The sequence below is a fragment of the Sinohyriopsis cumingii genome, chromosome 13 (genome assembly GCF_028554795.1).
Source record: "Sinohyriopsis cumingii isolate HCF-2022 chromosome 13, ASM2855479v2, whole genome shotgun sequence".
Lineage (NCBI taxonomy): Eukaryota > Metazoa > Mollusca > Bivalvia > Unionida > Unionidae > Sinohyriopsis > Sinohyriopsis cumingii.
The window spans coordinates 55,784,986-55,805,600 of NC_142973.1; the positions used below are offsets into that span (position 1 = coordinate 55,784,986).

Below are 20,615 nucleotides of genomic sequence, written 5' to 3' on the forward strand. Positions count from 1 at the left end.
AAATGAGTGAAGACAAAAAACAACAACTATAATAATGCATTTTAAGCAGTGCTGATGTCTGTTAAGAGAACAATTTATTTTGTATTAAATCTGATGCATAAATTACATATTTCTGAAATAACAATGAATGTTAACCTATCTTCCAGATCATTATAAAGCAATTTTAGGAAATTAATTATAGTTTGAATTTTATTGTTAAACAATATTGCAGTATTTTGCATTCGTTGTTTTCTCACATAACCATGTATATAAAATGTTAGCAAAAATAGTCTTGGAAATCTATGTTTGTGGTCTTTGAAAGTTTGGGAAAAGTCTTTGAATTTACCATTCAGAGTTCAGTATGAACCCCGTCTTTGTATGACTCGGCTGGGGTTCGAACCCATGACCTCCCACATCCGAGGTAGACAGTCTAACCACTAGGCCACCAGAGTGGTAAGAAAAAGAAGTAGATAAAAACAAAGCAGATGTAAGTGGTGCAATTTGCTAATTAACAGCATTTTGTCCTCTGTTTTAAATTGATCTGCAGAATAAATATTGTAAAATTTTTCTCCACGACCGCTTAGGAGTGTCAGCACACAAAGTAGAGATAATTTTATAACTGCTAGGCATGACTGCATCACAAAAAGACAACTGACCTTTATTTAATCCTTTGAAACCACAACCATTTATGAAAATATTTGTGCTACACTGCCCCCCACCCCAATAGTCTAGTCTGGCTACCAGTTCCTAACATCTGTAGGTGATGCAGGCAGCCATATTATGCTACTTACCACCATTGTAGTGCTAAAGTCCTGTAAATCCCCATTATGACTGACCATTGCTTCTTTAAAAGGTGTTACAGTTGTACACTGTCCATTCAAAGTTTTTTTTTGTTTATTCATCTTTTGTTAAAAAAAACAGCTGCAAAACCCTGATAATGCTCTAATGAGACCCTTTTTGAATGGGCTTCATTGTAGTAGTCAAGTATGTCATTTGTCGTCTATAATGCCTAGTGTGAATGAGCACTTTGCCCTTGTCGTTAATAAGTGATTATTGTTTTCCAGATGCAACTGTCAATGTAAAAGGTTCATGTTGTTTGCTGACTAAACCAAGTCATCATATGTTCACTGTGATGCAGGTCTGGTGAAGTTAATCTTATGTTGTGTCATCAGTGAATTAAGCATTTTGGTTTTATCTTTAAAAAAAATTCCATTTTTACTAAAAGCTGCTAATTCATACACAGGATGAGTGTTATCAAAGCCAACCATACAGTTCGTATGCTACATTTGAAGTGAATCTCGAATTTATGGACATCTCAAGTTAACTTATAGACAGATAAATAAACAGTACCTCATTAATTCAGCAATTCATATGCTAATCTACATGTACACATCATCTTCAAATTGTGCATGTTTTATGATAGATGTATATCTTAATTGCTATACAAAAATACTGAGATGAAATGATAGCAATATTCTGACAAGAACTATGATCATTGAATAAGGGCTGTTCCATGTAATCATACATGGCACCCAGGGAAGGCAGTTTTTAAAAAATATATGCCAGGGTACTTTGATTTTGAGTTCATATTAAAATCATAAGAAAATTCTAAATTGTGTCAATGCATCAGGACCCAACTTTAAAAGTGCCTTCCCGGGTTCCATGTATGTTTTAATGGAACAGCTCTAAAATGCATGAACAGCAATTGTGGATACTTTCCCTTCTTAAACCTGTTGTATTTTGACAATGAAAAATGTTAATCTTGTGCAAACCTGTTATGAGAGACCACCAGTCCCAAGAGTCCGCTTTTTGCTGGCAGAAGGGGTGGTCTCACAAGACAGGTTTTATTGGCAGAAGGGTGGTCTCACAAGACAGGTTTTACTGAACAACTGGAATAATAGTAATCCTTGACTGAATTCCATTTAAGTTTTTCCTGTCTTCAATTTTTTCAATGTCGTTCCAATTGTTTTCTTCAAGAAGGTGTCATGTTTGTCTATAAGAACAGTGAGGTTGGACAAATCTGTCTGACTTAAGTTCATCCCATATTTATTCACAACTGCCAGAACAACCTTACCATATTTGAGATTTTTGGAATATTCAGTGGCAGAATTAGTCAACAAAGTCACTATCCATGAAAGAATTTCTTCATTCATTTCTACCTTAGTATCAATCACTATTTGCAGAATGCTAAGGAAATTTTCATTAATTCTGATTGTTTTGTTTCTAAGTCTCTGCAGAAAATATTTTCTCTGTTCATCTGTCTGATTCTCTTTTATCACTCTGCAAATAAGGTCAGCCTCTGGTGAACCTGGTTCTTCTGAGATGACTGGAACAAGAACACTGTCAACTAGTTGCTTTGGAAACTTCTCAGCTGTTGCCATGACAACACTAGCTAACAGTCGTGAGGCAGCTTGGGTAAGACCTTTGACCTTTGGATATAAAACATTTGACAGCAGGTGAACACATTTGTTATAACTGAGAGAATCTGACAATGAGATCAACTTCTGGCATATATACTGCACAGCTATCTCTGATAATGACCCAGTGTCTAACATTCTACAAATGTCATCTACCTGCTCAGGGGAACAGTTGAGAAATACCTCCATCTCATTATATGATGATTGAGATGACTGAGGTTCCGTTTCACACAGTAACCTTTCCCTGAGATGGATTATTTTCTGCTGTATGTCAGGTGGCAGTGAAACTGATTCATATGCCTTTTTCTCCATAATTTTGCTTCCAGATTTGACATCAACAACTTGTTTCAGGCCCTTTTGAGATGAAGCTGATTGTTCCTCTTCATCATCTTCAACAACTATGATCACATCTTCCTCTGTTTCTCTGTCTTTTCCATAATACTGATGTATCTCCATGCCACTACATGTTGGCCCTTCACGTTCCAAATGCTCATCTGAAAACATATAATATATTCATAAACAAGAATTTGAATTTAATCAATGTGGAAACATTTTCTTTTGTTACAGTTTACAAATTACCACTTTCATAAAATCATTGCTGCACAATTGTTTAGGGTCATGATCAACTGTTAACGGTTCCATTATGATAATACTATTCATATTTTTGTATAAGGATGTATTTGTAACAGTTACAGTGAGATTATATAAATTTCTACTGAAAATATATTTTACAGCCATTCTGAACCCATCATAAAAAAATGCTAAAATAGCAAAAGAGAAAAATAAATTGTTAATATGTGTCAAGTGAATTTTTTTCTCTCAAAAATTCAAGAAAATGGAAACAAAACTGCACCATATATAAATAGATGTCACTGAGAGAATGAATAGCCATGAATTAGTTTTAATTCACTTTCTTGACCTTGGAAAAGTGTGAATGAGATTAGAAATCCAAAGGAACAATGTCAGGAGAGCATGGTATGCCGTAACTGTTACAAAACATGCCTAACATAAATGCAATAAGTCTTCAAACACCATTAATTGTTTCAAATATAATTTTTTTAATGAACTATTTACAAGTTGTAACACAAAATGTATAGCAAGTTTTTCATGTACTATAAATATTGGGAAACCCTGAAATATGTTTTTCTTCTACTGTATTTTATTAATACCAATGTTATTTAAAAACAATGATTTCATGGTTGTTAAGGAACTCGTTAATTATTAGATGGAAATGTTATAAATATGTATATTCCATCATGACAAGTATTGAGCATTAGCAATGTTCTAACTATATTAACATTAACTTTTCCCATTTTTTCTAGTTTACTCTTCTCCGTTTACGCATTACTGCAGTTGTTAAAAGTCACCAGTAATTTTATTTTCTAACTTAAACTTATAAATCTCTAATGCGTTCAAATGTGGTACAGTATTAAAACAATGAGTATAGTGTTGAGGTAATCACTCTAATTAATAATGACCTTGTTTACTTCATGGTGTCACTGAATGGAGAGTGAAAATTCTAACTTATGCTGACTGAAGTACATCTCTTCGTTTCAAATCATAGGCACCACCGCCCTTAATTTCAATAATGTCTCAAAATATGATTAAAAAGTCTCAGAAATAATGCTTTGAAAATAATGCAGTGGTAGTTTGCTTTAATGTAAGCAACCTTTAAGTTAGTACATGTTTGCTCAGCTACGGTAATCCTGTTAATAATGTGTAGCAAAAGGCAATAAAGGGGTTAATGCAGTCGAACAAAAGGGTACCAACACTGCCTTCAAACAAAATTCCCTCTTTACCTGTCACGGAATTGTGTATGAGTTATATCAATATGTATATGTTGTCAAAAATGTACTCGGATTTCTTTGCCACGTACAGCGTCACCCGAGGGTGGTATATATTTTGCGGCTCTAGTTACTTCGAGATCCTGAGTGAAACTCAGACCCCTGCACGTGCAAATTGCCTGCAGCGGGAAACCTAACTACCTAGCTGCACCTATCTGTCACAGTTAGGGTACATACAGAGCAAATTCTCTATAACCAAATTACATTACGCAGAGTCTTGTCAGGAAGCTTACCCCTTTACAGAAGCAAATCTCCAGCTGTAGAGGTAATGAAATTTTCTTTATTACTATTCGTTTTATGACAGAATTGTTTTCATATATCTGCAAACATATTCATTGAATGCAGTAGCTAATGAGCAGGAAACATATATTTATTTTAAATTCTACAGAGTCAATACCTAGGTTATACAATGCCATATTATAAATACTTTAGTCTGGTTCGAGTTATCTATTTGTTGTAACTGAACAGACAAATTGATATTTAATTATACGCTGCATGCATTGAACGATTAATATAATGGGTAACTAATTCATGTGCGTGCATGCGCAACATATATCAATGCAGAAGTACTTAACCGTGTCATATGTACTACACGGTTTAGTTGTTATAATTTTAGCTGCCTTATGTCATGCCTTGTATATGGTTTTGATGTGGAGTCACCAGCTGTAGAACTGCTTTATACATGCCTGCCATGCCTTATACATCGTTTGATGTGGAGTCACAGAACTCTGGGGGGGGGGGGGTTTCGTGTGATGTATACGCTGTGTTATGGTGACATTGGATCGGAAGAGTGGACTAGTTTTCTCGATGCGAGGGACCAGGGCTTCGCGACCATCAGGTCTGTGATGTGAGGGCTCTTAAGGGATCTTTCAACAGACTGAGAGAAGCGGACCATGCGTGGGTGCTTCTCTGGCCATTGACTAGAACGCGTGGAACTGGAACATCTTGGACGTCAAATTGGCACCAAGATAGTTATATATAGTGTTCCATGTTATTTCCACTATTGCATTTCATAATTTCATTCATTCCTATTTCTATATCGTTATGTGAATGATCAAAAGTTTTATAATTTCATTCATTCCTGTCGTTATGTGAACGATCATAATTTAATTCATTCCTATTGCTATATCGTTACGTGAATGATCAATAGGTTCGTAATTTACATTCTTTTCAATATCGTTATATGAACGATACATTCATAATTACATTCTTTTCTAAATCGTTATTTGAACGATATATTCAAGACTTTCTTTATATTGGGGTGTAGATCACTCTTAGTTTGTTGATCGGTGATAGGAATTAATTCACGTTTGTTTTGAAATTCCATTTGTTAAATTCATGTTTTGAGTTTTATCTCGTTGAGTTAATTGTTGATAGTTCCATGTTAGGAACTTTATAATTTTCCTTATCTTTTTGTTTATAATGGTGTCAGATTTATTACTATTTAAATTGCATTTATAAATAAACATCTTGTAAACGCAGTTGCTTTTGGTGTCTTCCCTAATCCAGTCCCAACCTGGCTTCATCCTGTGACATTACCCAAACCAGTTTCAGGGTTTAAACAAGTCTCTGGCCTGGATTTCTGTCAGAAAACAAAATCCAACAATTATGATCAAAAGGAGCTGCCAAAACCATCAGCATGACAAAATCAGAATAAAATTTTTGTCCACAATTTAGTTCTGCTATAAAAAAGAAGTTACCTTAGTACTAGAGTTAGTAAAATGAGCTAATTCATGGTTTCTTTGTTTTACTACCATGACCAATATTAAAATCCTTTCCACACAGCCTGTAAGGGGCATTAAGCTGCCCTAGAATGGAATGCTGTATTGTGTAATTCATGTATTCATCTTTGAATCAGTTTTTTGCCTTTTTTTAATCCATCTGTGAAATTATTTGAATAACATTTTTGCTCTAACACACACATTAACTAAAATAAATCTAACTTTTAGCGCCATATACCTACAGACTCGTTCTGTACCAGACATGAATTAAAACAAACAATCTGCAAGCAAAAACTAAAAATGAGAAAACCAGTCTGTTCTCTTCTAAGCTATACACCTGCTATAATAGAAACTGAGGTCAAAAGTTTGAAGAAGAAACCAGCATGCTTCTTGGAAATAGGGCAGCTGCTATAAATAGAATATATTACTGTTAGGAAAGTGCTTGCGAGTCTACGGACAAGCGTACTCTTATGTTGTAGTTAAGCAGAAGACATCTTTTTAGAATATGGGCTGAAAGATTAATGGGATGTTAATAAAACTGTAATTGACATAGAGCTAAAATGTAATCTGAAAGAACAAGATGCAGTAAAAAGCAATGAATAAAGCAATGTCTGCATCTGATGTTTTTAGGAATAAACAAGAATATAAGGTATACTAAGCACAACATTCATTCTGTATGTACAGTATTGTACACTCTAATACAGTTCTCCTGGGAAAGTCTAAGTGGCATTTGAACTATGAAGTCTTGATTAACCTTAATTTTATTTCAAGCTGGCACTTTATTGACATGGTAATTAAACAAGAGCTGCTGTGTGATATATGGAATTCTTCCCAATTTTATCTTTACATTTTTGTGTTTATATGTGTCGGGACTCTGACAATACTATACTTTTTATTTGCATACAAGTTCTGGGACATGAAAAATAACAGACTTATTGTCACTATGGTAAAACTACAAAATCCATCCTAGTCCAGACCTGCCAACCCTGACAAGTCGATCTCAGAAAGGCAGTTGATTTTTTTCCGTAAGATTGACCAGTTTTCAGTAAGGTGTAACAAAATATCAATAACTACTATTGTAAAGCTGGAAAACGCAAGTTCGACCCATCGACGATAATAATTATGTTCAACTGAAAAGTTTGTAAAGTACGCATACTTTATTTACCACAAGTACAGTTGCACAACCTCTAGTTCCAAGCCCTATGCAGCTCAATGGCTTGTTGCTATCTCTCAACTTCACATAATTCTTGGAAATAATTTTCCATTTCACGACGACAGCAATCATATTTCCTGCCATGAGACATACTCAAACTGGCACGTGATGTCCAATAAGCGTAATTGTGTCCTTTCCAGCTTTTATTCACAAGGATCTAGATACTCCTTTTTGTTCTTCTGTGTTGATATTAACGCTTTTTTAGAAGCTTAATTCCCTTTCGTCATAACACTGCATCGCTTTCTGGATGCCATTTTTAAAAATTCTATAATCAACAGTTTGATGATGCAGACGCTTCACATGAACAAATAGGTGCAGTTTCAAATATATGGGGTGCTGCTGTAAAGTTAGTCTGGTTCCCTGACTAATTTCACTACTTCTATGATGAAACCTGGATCGGAAAAAAACATGGATGAACCAATTATCCGGATTTTTTGGCAAAGATCATTTTTTGTAGTTTTTGCTAATATGCTGTAAGTTCACAGTTTATGGGTAATTTTTTTAAAACTTACGGCAAAATTGTAAGAGTTGACACTATTCAGTTGTGCCAGTTTTAAACTGGAATTATAAACTTAACTGAGGCCAGCTCTTCTACTGGCTCAATCAAAAGCTTATGAAGGTATCCCTTCCACTGGCCATGTCCTTTTATTCTGCAATTGTATGTATCTACCTCAATTTCTGGCTTGTTTTGATTTTACAATATGAGCCCCCACAAAAAAGATGGGAAAAGCACAGAGCGGAAAAGCATGGTCAAACTTCCTTACATAGGAGGTTTTTCAGTCAATTTGAAAAAACTCACCAGTTTCCATGGGAACAGAATCTCGGTCACTCTGTCCACTGTTCTGTTCAGAATTAACAATGTGTGCACATAATGATCTTGGATGTTTATGAGCAATATCCACATCAGGGTAATTCTTGTCTGTAACCTGACAAAACAGAAAATGTTTCTTATTATTATCTTCTGAAAACTCTTGAAGACAGAGAATTTAGAATTAGATAAACTTTGACAGATACAACACAGATTTGTTTTCCACCTGTGAAATTAAACTTAAACCATTTCTTTAACTTTACATGAAGAATACTGTACCTGAGCTGGAAAAATTGCAAAGCATTAAAGAAAGCAATCTTCACTCCAAGGATCAACATTATTACTAAATCTAAGACTCAGGTACATAAAGAAAGACAGACTAAAACAAACACACATGCACACACACAAACACTCTGTATATAATAAAAAAATTACAATAAGCAATTTAGCAATTTACATACAAATTGCTTGAATGGATCTTATCCAAAATAAATCAAAATGTTTAATAATATTTTTGAGGGTCCGTTTTATAGATCGCAGTGCTATAGTGGATTACTATTTGATGTAGCAAATACACCGCATCTGTTTTTTCTTGTGGGAGAAGTAGATGAAAATAGCTGGTTTGCTTTTTTGGGGAATGGTAAAAAAGTATTTTGAGGTTTATATTCTTCATCCTCATCCCTTTCCATTGAAATATGGGGCCTAAATTACATTTCCACTGAAAAGCAAACCAACATGGCATCGACATCAAGCAAAGTAAATATTACCTACAGTTCCATTCTAATTTGGAAAAGGTCATGCAGTCCAAGAACAAGGTACTTCAATCATCCTGGCTACTAAACTAACTTTCCATGGATATGCTGCATTATCAAGGGCTAACAATACTGTGTCCAGGCAACAAGGGCTACCATAATGCTGTGAATAGACTTGCATATGATATAAAAAAAATTGTTCTACATTGTGTCAAAACATTACCATGAACTAGATTTTTATTTGTTAAGTGAACACCAGGGTTTCTCTTTGACACTATTGGGAAAGTACCTAGCTCTAAGAAATGTGTGAAAATCAGGCTGGGATTAGCTTGTTTTCTCAAAAGTACCAAATAAATAGCACTGGGACTCTCGATGGGACCTGTACTATTAAAATCCTGAACATAACCTTGACCTGTGCCCCCTTCCCTATGACTCCAATGAAGGGCAAAATTTGCATAGCACCACAAAGCTATCAAAATTGTGTTTGTAAAACATGACCACACAGCCAACCAAGCAGTCTAAATATAAACAGTTTAAAACCTTATTACAAGTTTAAAAACTGATAGTATGGCAAGAAAATCCAATCAGTTTAAACATACATATATATATATATATATATATATATATATATATATATATATATATATATATATATATATATATATATAAAATTTAATTTACCTCAAGTGGTTCATGCTTAATCATGCAAACAAGATTGCAATAAAAAATGGTCTTATGTACAAAAAATGTTACAAATATATACAATAAAAGCAAAGAAATTGATTTCATGGCCAGAATGTCTAATTATGTCACCTACATATGCATGCAAAATATGCCCACCAAACTTCTATGTTTAGTGGCTTGTGTGTTATCATGCTAACAAGCTTATTTGGAGGATGAACCAACTGACAGGGCCCTAAGAAGATGCCTCTGTTGCATGCTGTATGGACATAAAAAAGAAAGAGTTTCAAGAAGGGCTAATATCATTCACCTGGCTCAGGTATGAAGTGATTAATATGTGCCAATACAGCCCATAGTTGAACACAGCCAAGAAAACTTCATGACACATGTACCAAGTTTGACCAAAATCTGATACAACACCAAAGTGTCATAACAATCTCAGCCAACCAGTTGCCCTAGTGCCTTATTAATAAGTGGATTAGTGTTGTAACGAATAATCAAACCCATATGAGATTCCGTCATCCCAAGTTTGATCAAAATATGATATAAAATACATTCGACAGAATGGTATAGTGCAAGTAATTCAGTAGTGGTATTCTGCAAAGCAGTAATGGGTTCTCAGATACAATGGCCTAATCACTGGAAACACAGTTTGACATTGTTGAAAAATAAAACATGAGGTCCAAGTGTTCACCAGGCAAGCATTGCCCAATATTAAAATGCAAAACCAGTAGATAAGTAACCTGATAATTCACCAGGCAAGCTTTGCCCAATATTAAAATGCAAAACCAGTAGGTAAGTAACCTGATAATTCACCAGGCAAGCTTTGCCCAATATTAAAATGCAAAACCAGTAGGTAAGTAACTTGATAATTCACCAGGCAAGCTTTGCCCAATATTAAAATGCAAAACCAGTAGGTAAGTAACCTGATAATTCACCAGGCAAGCTTTGCCCAATATTAAAATGCAAAACCAGTAGGTAAAGTAACCTAAGGTAACAAAATAAAAGACCAACAAATCTGCAATCAAAACAACCAGATATTTAGATGATGTTTTGACATTCAGGATATCAATATATAGTCCAAGTCCCAAGATCTCAACCAAAACTGAATGCTTTTTATGTCCCAGTTTGTGAACTATGGTGGTGAACTTATAGATATTAGAGAAATAAACATTGTCATTATTCATAATTCATACATTTTAAAAAACAAGGTCACCAAACTATTTATTTTCACATTGTTTTAAAAATCTAACTCAAGTGACAGTCACTTACCAGACCGATTTTCAATTGAACTGGACTAACAAAATGACCATTGCATGATGGGGATGGAAAATGTGAAAAGTATAAATTTAAGAATGTTCTGCATTGTCAAAAATTAAAACAGCAATTCTGAATGACCTGTTTTGATGACCCTCTTGTCAAAGCTGTTGTGATACTATAAGCCAAATATGATTAAATTTGTAAGAGGACCTCTTAGGAAAAGTTGCTTCTCTACTTTGATGGTATATTGGCATGCTCTCCATTAAAGGATTGATGCAAGAATGCCATCTGACAGAGGGCTTCATGCAATTATGCCATCTGACAGAGGACTTCATGCAAGATTGCTCTCTGTCAAAAAACAGGATATATATATATATATATATATATATATATATATATATATATATATATATATATATATATATATATATATATATATAAAAATTATTTGGATTCTTGTGAGAGAAAATCTAGATCTGGGAAAGCAGAAAAAGAGTCTTTTCTGGCCCTTCACAATATATGCTAGTAACAAGCCCTTTTTATAAGACAAAAACAAAGTTACATATTGATTTAAATACCACATCAATTGTGTGATATATAGATTATGCTGTGGCTCTATAATGAAATTTAACAAACTGAAACTTTTTCTGCTCATGTCATGAAAAAGATAACTAATCTTCATTGTAAATATGGATGGTAAAAATCATGTTGACATTTACAAGGCTATATCAGATAATTACCAGAAGTTCCACACAGACTGGTTTTGAAAATTACCAGAAGTTCCACACAGATTGATTTTGATAATAATCAGAAGTTCCACACAGATTGGTTTTGATAATTACCAAATGTTCCAACCAGACTGGTTTTGATAATTACCACAAGTTCCACACAGACTGGTTTTGATAATTACCAGAAGTTTCACACAGACTGGTTTTGATAATAATCATAAGTTCCACACAGATTGGTTTTGATAATTACCAAATGTTCCAACCAGACTGGTTTTGATAATTACCACAAGTTCCACACATACTGGTTTTGATAATTACCAGAAGTTTCACACAGACTGGTTTTGATAATTACCAGAAGTTCCACACAGACTGGTTTTGATAATTACCAGAAGTTCCACACAGACTGGTTTTGATAATAATCAGAAGTTCCACACAGACTGGTTTTGATAATTACCAACTGTTCCAACCAGACTGGTTTTGATAATTACCATGAGTTCCACACACACTGGTTTTGATAATTACCAGAAGTTCCACACATACTGCTTTTGATAATTACCAGAAGTTCCACACATACTGGTTTGGATAATTACCAGAAGTTCCACACAGGCTGGTTTGGATAATTACCAAATGTTCCAACCAGACTGGTTTTGATAATTACCATGAATTCCACACTGACTGGTTTTGATAATTACCAAATGTTCCACACAGAATGATTTGGATAATTTTCCAAGCAGCTCCCTAATTTCTGAAGAATGGTCCACAGCTTGCTGAATTCTGCAAACAAAATGATGCAGGTCACAGTCCAGAATGCTGCTTACATGCTGCAGCAGGAAGCAAAGGAACAGCCTCTGTAAGTTAGGGGACAGGAGAAGGAACCTTGGCTTGCTGAAAATAAATGCACTGTGTACTTTTTAGCTCTGAGAAATTTTACAATTATACAGTCTTGATTAGTCACCCCTGTGCAGGATGCTGTGTTGTAATACCACAGCATCTAACCTATAAAATGTTCAGCACAGAACCTTAACACTGATGCCACTACAACTGATGTCATTATCACCATCAAAGTGATAGCCATATCTCAAAAACTGTCTATAAACACCTTTCTTCAGCAAAATACTGCATTTAAAAATCCTGTCAATTTGACAGATAACTGTGTATTTTTCATGTCATTATTCTTTTTTACTGAAGAAAGTTTCTAAGTTTGTTGTGATCATAAAAGTTTAAGATGGAAGGATGACACATGCTATGACTCAAGCATTTTGAGGTCATAAAATTTAATTACTTTAAAAATCAATCAAAATTTTGTGGATGTTGCAACGGAAAGTCAGTGCTTAGTGTAAGAACAGATTCATTCTTGAGTATAAGATATGTTATGAACTAAAGATGGAGCCAACACCAACATCAACACCTATGATGTTTCTAACCACTCCTGACCACCACCACCCCCAACTACCTGGAGCTCCATTCAGGATGCAAGACTCATTCTCCTAAAACATTATACCAAACATGATAACTCTCCCTTTGTAGATGTAGTTCAGATTCTTTCATATAGTACCATTGAAAATGTGACCTTTGACCCTCATTGCTCTTTACCTCATGGAATTGTCATCAAGAGGGGATTTTTTTTTATATCATCAATGCATTGATGAATTGCAATATTTTATCTGGCAATAGCGACACAGTCTAAAACTATAGATACAGGATGATAGCAGAATCAAACGTAACTAAGCAATACAAACTGTCCAAAAATGAACATTTTTCTTACTATATTTCCATCCTTTAAAATGAAGTATGCAACAAGACCACTTAATCATGTATACAAATTGTCAGTTTCCTTATATGGTACCTACATATACAATACCTAGCATTCCTTTTGAACTCATCTTTGCAGAGAATTGTAGTCTATCACAATGTTGCTGTTGTTAATTCCCCCAGCATGTTTTGATTCAATCTGGTAAAAAGTAGTTTTTTTCACCTGACCATTGTTTGCATTTGAAATTCCTATCAAATCAATTTATTGTTAATCTAACTCTCCTAAAAATGTCTCAAAATCATTTTGTGCATCTAAACCATTTTCCATGAACCAATAAATGACTGAAAGAAAAGATAAAAAGTTTATTTTTGGTTCATTCCAGTAATTCAAAATATCCTATAAAAAATTTCTGCCATGATAAACATGATGTTCTGCAAACATGGACTACCTTGTGTATTTTACAGTATCTAAAACCAATAATTTGAAAATCATATGTAATGATACGGTGTAAGTTACAAAAATAATCAAGCATGAAAAGCATATTAAACCTATAAAATATGTATAAAAAAGGTAAAATGACTCAAATTTATCTTGAACTTAACATATTGTTGACCCTCCTAACTTTGCACTCATCCTTACTTCATACACCATGTTTCTCATGACCTCACATATTTGTTTTCAGATCCTGATATCATTAACTGGGTCAGTACGTTTCACTGATAGAGACAGTAAGTGCTGATTAACAAATATTTGACGAAAAAAAAATTAAATGCGTACTTCAATTCAAATGAAAGAAAGCACAATAGAAATGTCCAATTTAACTAATGCCATATTTGTGCCAGGTTTACAGCCCTGCAGTGAGTGTTAGTGGTTCAAATCAGCGCCGCTGTTCACATGTTGGCTTACTGGACAGACATTTTTGTGATGGCAATGGCAATGCAAAAACCTGGTTATTATAACATGCACTTCTTATAAAATATTAGGAAAAACGAACCAAGTGAACAACTATATAAAATTAAATTTGTTACTGAAATATTTCAATATAAGGGTAAATAGTCTTTGTTACTTAATAATATTGACAAGTATTTTTTTAAAATTATCACGTTTAAATATGATAATTTTATCTAAAGTTTGAAATAATAAAATTTAAAAAATGCATCATAGTTTTTCTTTCATATTTTTGACATCATTTTTTATAAGCATTTTATTGCAGTCCATATGCATGTAAAAGAAATGAAATATGATGCAGATGCAAATATTGATAATACAGGAGATTGTAAACAATCCAATTATACATATTGGCCTAATCGTCAGAGTCCGATCTTGCATCATGTGGCATTTCATTGGCATGAATCAGATGTAACTATGGCGATTTTAATAGTTTTCACGCAATATTAGAATATAAGAATTACAATTCACGTTAAAGGGCTCAAACCATGACAGGTCAAGGATACTTTAAATTTTACTGACAGACCTATTTGCATGGAGTCATTTAGGTAACAGGTGTTTTATTTATAGTATATTGCACTGTCTAGCTTTGGCACATGTATATCAAGAGCCTATTCAGCAACAAATATAAGGTGAAGGTTTAAAATAAAAAATCAACACAAAAGTTAAATACAAAATCTCAATATGGCTGAGAACCCAACTTCTGCTACAATCTCTGCTGATTATGTCTTAACTCCAGCAAAAACATTTTAGGAATCGAGTACTTGGATCCATGGTTTGGAAGTTTGGAATTAATTGGCAAATCTCAACAGGTTATTTTGTTAGCATCACAAAACACAACCAGAGATATCATGTCCTAACGATAAAAATGTTTTCTCATGCCTTTGACAATGTGTCCAAGACTTAGTGAGCAAGACATTTTCAGGGTGTGCTCAAATAATCTGACTCGGATGAGTACTCGACCATGATTGTGTACTATTATTTCAAACATAACCAGAACAACCGGAACTTATCCCAATTTTAAAGTTGATATCAATTAAGTGCGTCAAAACAATACATGGCTGTAATTATTTTAGGAGAAATACACGTAAAACCCATTATAACATGATCCTCGGGGTCCAAAGAATAACATCACAATATAAACAGGATCGCATTAACAAATTTTTCAAAAAACTTCCCGATAGAAAATGTGCATTGAAATTTCAATGCTATTAGTTTTAATTAACCTCTTGATCATATAATCTGCTAGAGATATGAATAATCGGCTTTTCTTAGAGCATGTTTTTAGCATGTTAAAAAGCGAGGTCACCTTAAATAAAAAAATGAGAGCCATGCTGCCATCACGTTATAAGCGGAATCGCATTATAACAAATAGCGTTATAACAGGTTTTACCTGTACTGACTAAATGTTTAACATTAAATTGTCATGTGTACTTTGAATGCATTTAAAAACTCTTTCTAAAGTCATTAATTGCATAAAACACACAACTATGCAGACTATCCAAAACTCTTTATAAATGCAAGTTAAGTCATTAATTGCATAAAACATACAACTATACATATTATCCAAAACTCTATATGAAACCTATGTTTCACTATCAATGTGTGCTGGAAAAGAAGAAAAGAAGGTAGGAACAAAACTGCCTAAATTTACAAGGTAAGTTGTATCCCCTGTATTACTGGGTCTTCTACAACTAGGTTTCTCAACAGCTGGCTCCAGACAGGATGATGCCCATACTGTGACTCCATTGCTTCCATATACCAAAGATGTGCCAGCTCTTCAGAGTGTTCCAGCTTGCCAAGCGCTCCAAACAGACCCTTCCAGGAAGAAGGCAATCTTGTCAGTGCACTGTCCGACATCTTGACTGAAATGAGAAAAGTCATTTATCTTCAAAGGAGAAATATTGTGGAATATTTAGTACCAGTGAATAGCTTAATACCAAATGGAGATCAGTTTCAATTGTAGATGAGCAATCGTAATGAGAAGGGATACACAAGGTATAATTGTTGTCCTCTGGAATCAAAACATCTTCAGCTCCTTCATAGTAAAGTGCACATACTACAAGTCTATGAGGGCTTCACTGCAAAACCCCAAAACTGAACCAAGTTTGATTGGTGACATCTATACATGGCTTCATATCCCATTACACGATATATCTGGATTATAGAAATACAGGCACACTGATTCTGGTTAACAGGATTATGGGATGATACTGAAGAAATGTATTATCCTATTGATGAAAACTTAAAAATTAATTAAGATTGTGAACCATGGAGTTAGTGGGGGTAAAGTCTTGATATTGGAGGATCACCTCAAATTCAGGGACATTATGATTATTTGATGACAAGTTACTTCAATGGTGACTGGTGGACAAAAACTGCTGAAACTTCCTGTTTTAGAAAATTAGACCTCTCATATGCTCCAAGCTTCCTTATGTTTATAGCCATAAACTCTACTTATTAGTATAAAATATACTGAACTAATACAGAAAACTCTATTTTAGAAAATGATTGGCACAGAAATAATTACTGAGTGCAGGTTTCTATTATCCTGGAATTTTCCTTCAGCCTTCTCTTACTCTGGTCAGTACCATATTGAGTCAGTGACAAATGATTAACTTTAAGGCCATACAAAATTCTGTTCACATTTTGGATATATATATATATATATATATATATATATATATATATATATATATATATATATATATATCGTAAACTCGCTGATACATAAGTGAACCACCTGGTCAAGGCTTCCTCTTTTTCTGATCTTCGAATCGAGTGCACCTTCAGTATATATTTCCAAGTCTCTTCTTGTGTACATGTGTAAATCATTTCTATTATATTTTTTCACAATTTTAAGCATTTTTATTGTGTTTTGTTGAAGTTACATTTAACCATGACATTAAAGCGTAAGAATGATAGTAACACCCAACTTACCTAACAACCAACTTACAAACAGGCCCCCGGAACATAACCCTTACATATCCTGGGGAGCAAATGTGTATATATGTATATCTCACAAGTGGAATGCTTTGATCATTATTCAGCAGTGGGACTTACAGAAATATGCAAAGACTTGGAGATATCTAACAAATTTCACTAACAGATATTGAAGGTACATGATATGCCATAAGCTTTACAATACTTTCTGTCAGATGAATCAAAATTTATATTAATGAATAGATAGATGTACAGTAATATGAAAATTTATGTCTTGACATTTTTAAAAAAATATTCTTTAAATAAAGTAAATACATGTTATTCAATTTTGTAAGTATCTGTTAGAATCACACTAAGGCAATGCTATGTCCAATTTTAATACAGTGCTAAAAAGTCAGCAGTAGTCCAACTGGTCATTGGTGGATAATTTCCTCTCACAATTTCAAATCTTGAGGCTACTGAAGTTTCAGTTGAGTGCATTTTGATGGAAGGTCTAGCTAAGATTCAGCAGGACTTTTAAATTTCTCAGTACACTTGTCCTTCAGTCTGCAGAAAGATTGGTTAAATTCAAGGTCTGTAAGATATGGCTGCCATGACCAATTAGTTACTGCATGCCTGGTTGTCAAGCATATAAAAGTTCTCCCCGTTTGTCCCACATTTTCTCAAATGATATAAAGCAGTCATAAAAAAAATGACATACCTGAATTACAGGTATGGACATCATCAAACACTAGCGGCTTAACCCACCCTGACTGTCACATGACCATCTCAGCAAAATTAATGTAATTGTTCATAGCCGATAGGATTTATTTATTTGTACTGTTGCAAGCTATAACTCATAATGATTAGCTCTAATGGTTAACTGTATGTACCATCAAGTGCTCTATTGTAAGCACCTTTATTTTGAATCTGCATCTCAGCAATGCTTTTTTATGGTCCTAAATTGGTGCATTTGCTTTTAATTCAATTTCGATTTGAACCGTTAATTGTAAGTTTCCTAGATCTTTTAACTATAGAATACCAAATTAACTTTTAACTACTGCCTTTTAAAATGGTTTGTTTGCTTATACTTTAAAGTTATGCACTATGTATTTTGTTAAATTATATCTATGAATAATGCCATGTTGGTATATCTTGCAAATCATGTTGATTTAAAGTTAATTTCCGCTAATATTGAATTTTTGTTTTCAATCATGCCGACTCATAATAAATCTTATTTAATTTTAAAACTCTTGTCTCTTGGCACCTCCATTGGCTGAGTGGTCTAAAGCACTCACCTTTACCAATCACTGTCACCTCTGTTCGCATGGGTTCAAGTCTCAAGCTCAGCCAATGTGGGTATGTGACAAAGCTGCCAGTCGCTTCCCATGGGTTTGGTGGTTCTTACCAATAGCTTCCCGGGTTCTTCCTCCACCAGTTATACTGGCTGCCATGCATAGCCTATTGTGACTTGCGCTGAGAAATGGCCTTAAACCCAAAACAACTCTCTCTCACATAGTCCTACAATGTAAGACACTGACCCTGATATTTATGATTTTGGGTCTCCGTCTTGCTACTTAAGTAACAACATTGTGAATCATCTTCCCTGGTCTACTGAGGCCACATTTTCAGGAATATCTCGCACACTTGGCAGCCCATATCAATGCTTTTCTATAAATTAAAGTCTAATTGCTTTAGTCAGACTTTACTTATTCAGATATCTTTTTTCTAATAAATTTATATTCTGACAAAAGCAAATAAATGTCTTTTTCAGTTCCATTGACCTACATTTCAGTTGCCATGGAAACCAGGAATGCTTAAATTAGTTAAAAGGATAATATCTTGAACAAAATGAAGCTATCTCAGTGGAACTACGAGATTCATTTAAATTTTCATATTATTAGTAGATGGTACAAATTACTCTTTAAATGTGCTACATAATTTAATTTTTTAAAATGCAGGGCATGATCTATTGTTGTAGATGTGTCTGTATACTTGTACATAAGATATCTATGATCTATTATCTTTTAACTAATTTCACTTTATATCTCTATTTTTAATTCAGATGTATGGAGTGTGTAATCTGAAATTTTTAACAAAATTAGATGTATCGACTATGTAGTCTGAATTTTTTTAAAAACAAAATTAGATGGACTATGACGTCTGAATTTTTTAAAAATTAGATGTATGGACTATGTAGTCTGAAATAAAAAAATTCATATCTAACTACTCTCTTTAATATTACTATATTTTTTATTCTTGTCACTAAAGAAACGAATTTCAACTTAATATGATTTCTTTATTTCGTCATTTGCTTCTGTCAGAATCTGAATTTATTCACAGGTACTTGATTCAGGGGGAAACCAGTGATAACACACTCCCAATTAATTGTTGTGTTATCAATGGTTTACCCCTGAATCAATTGCCCGCGGTTGGCTACATAAAATAGACAACAAAAAAATATTAAATTTGTACTGATATATTCCTCCAATGTAAGACATAGCACATGTGGTTTTTGTTTTAGTGCCATCACCACCCAGAACAAAAATATCGGGTGATGTGTCTTAATGTTGTAGAACTATAGTACTGATGGTCTTGTCGTAGGGGCTGTTCCGCCTTTTTTTAATTTACTAATAAGCTTTGAACAAGATCGCACCGCTCAGGACCATGACTTTTTATGTTTTCTTTCGTTAGTAACCAAACCTTGAAAATTATTCCATACTCGGTTATCTTTTAGCTGAATATTTGCTGTATAAATATGCTATAGTCAACTTCACTTTCGAGTTAGCCGCTTCACCTTGACCTTCAAAGTTGCATTTTTGTTTTCTTTCCAAAATGTTCTCCAATATATTGAGCACCTTTCCAGCACATAGAACTTGACCGTCTTTGTCAGCCAGCAGCCGTAACAGGCTGTTGCTAATTGTTTAAATTTTAGAATGAAACAAATCCAAATACATAATGTTTTAACTAATGACAATTTAGAAATTATTCTTCTGTATTTCTGTGAATTTGATTTTGAAGGTGAAAGTCTTCACAAAGAGATATTTTCACTGAATTAGAGGATAAAAAGGATGTAGATAGAATTATTTTGTGGTTTGCATTTAACCATCGGTAAGGTTATGAGTTGCATATTTAGTTTTTGTTTGGTAATAACAGATGAAAGTGTATTGGAAATATAGCCGATTTTAAATCAAGTCTTAATAAATCATGGAAAGTAGAGCCTAGCTACCTTGTTTTGTGCACCAAATAAATCACTCGATGCAAATACAGGGCAATTTTTTATATTAATTGGTTAAGGATTTGAAGCCTGTACAAAGATTATAAACACAGGGGCGGGCACGACGACCGATCAACCAACGGATACATGAATAGATAAACCGGAGGAAAACGAATCATGTATACTGCCTGCATCTCGAAGTAGGGTTAAGCAGCAGGGGGTGAACAGAATATTTTACAGAATCCTCCAAACGTCAAAATAACGCTTCCAAGCCACCGAAAAGCGCCTAAAAATAACCAAAAAATCTACGATTTTCCCCCCTCTGGACCCCATGCGCATCCGTGGTACCACAATGTGGTAATCACCACCCCA

General features: G+C 34.1%; 1 protein-coding gene across 2 annotated transcripts; it reads right to left on the bottom strand.

Moving 5' to 3' along the window:
- Positions 1 to 35: 35 nt before the first annotated feature.
- Positions 36 to 19,829, bottom strand: LOC149785613 (Fanconi anemia group E protein-like). Of its 2 annotated transcripts, XM_089979427.1 has the most exons (5): positions 19,749 to 19,829; positions 15,759 to 15,969; positions 12,096 to 12,288; positions 7,974 to 8,100; positions 36 to 2,890 (listed from the first exon to the last, which is right to left on the bottom strand). In XM_089979427.1, exons 2-5 carry the CDS (start codon positions 15,962 to 15,964, stop codon positions 1,902 to 1,904), a joined length of 1,515 nt encoding a protein of 504 aa, XP_089835553.1. In that variant the 5' UTR covers positions 15,965 to 15,969; positions 19,749 to 19,829; the 3' UTR covers positions 36 to 1,901. The 2 variants fall into 2 exon arrangements, with proteins under 2 accessions (XP_089835553.1, XP_089835552.1); XM_089979426.1 differs by lacking the exon at positions 19,749 to 19,829 and having other exon boundaries at positions 15,759 to 16,743.
- Between the last annotated feature and the right edge of the window lie 786 nt (positions 19,830 to 20,615).

Excerpts from the sequence above, each read along its gene's own strand:
- LOC149785613 (XM_089979426.1), bottom strand. The coding sequence starts at position 15,988 with ATGACTTTTCTCATTTCAGTCAAGATGTCGGACAGTGCACTGACAAGA. Across the intron at positions 12,289-15,758 it reads CAGGGGATACAACTTACCTT|CAAGCCAAGGTTCCTTCTCC; the intron begins GTAAATTTAGGC and ends ATTTATTTTCAG. Across the intron at positions 8,101-12,095 it reads CATTCTGTGTGGAACATTTG|GTTACAGACAAGAATTACCC; the intron begins GTAATTATCAAA and ends CTGTTTTGTCAG.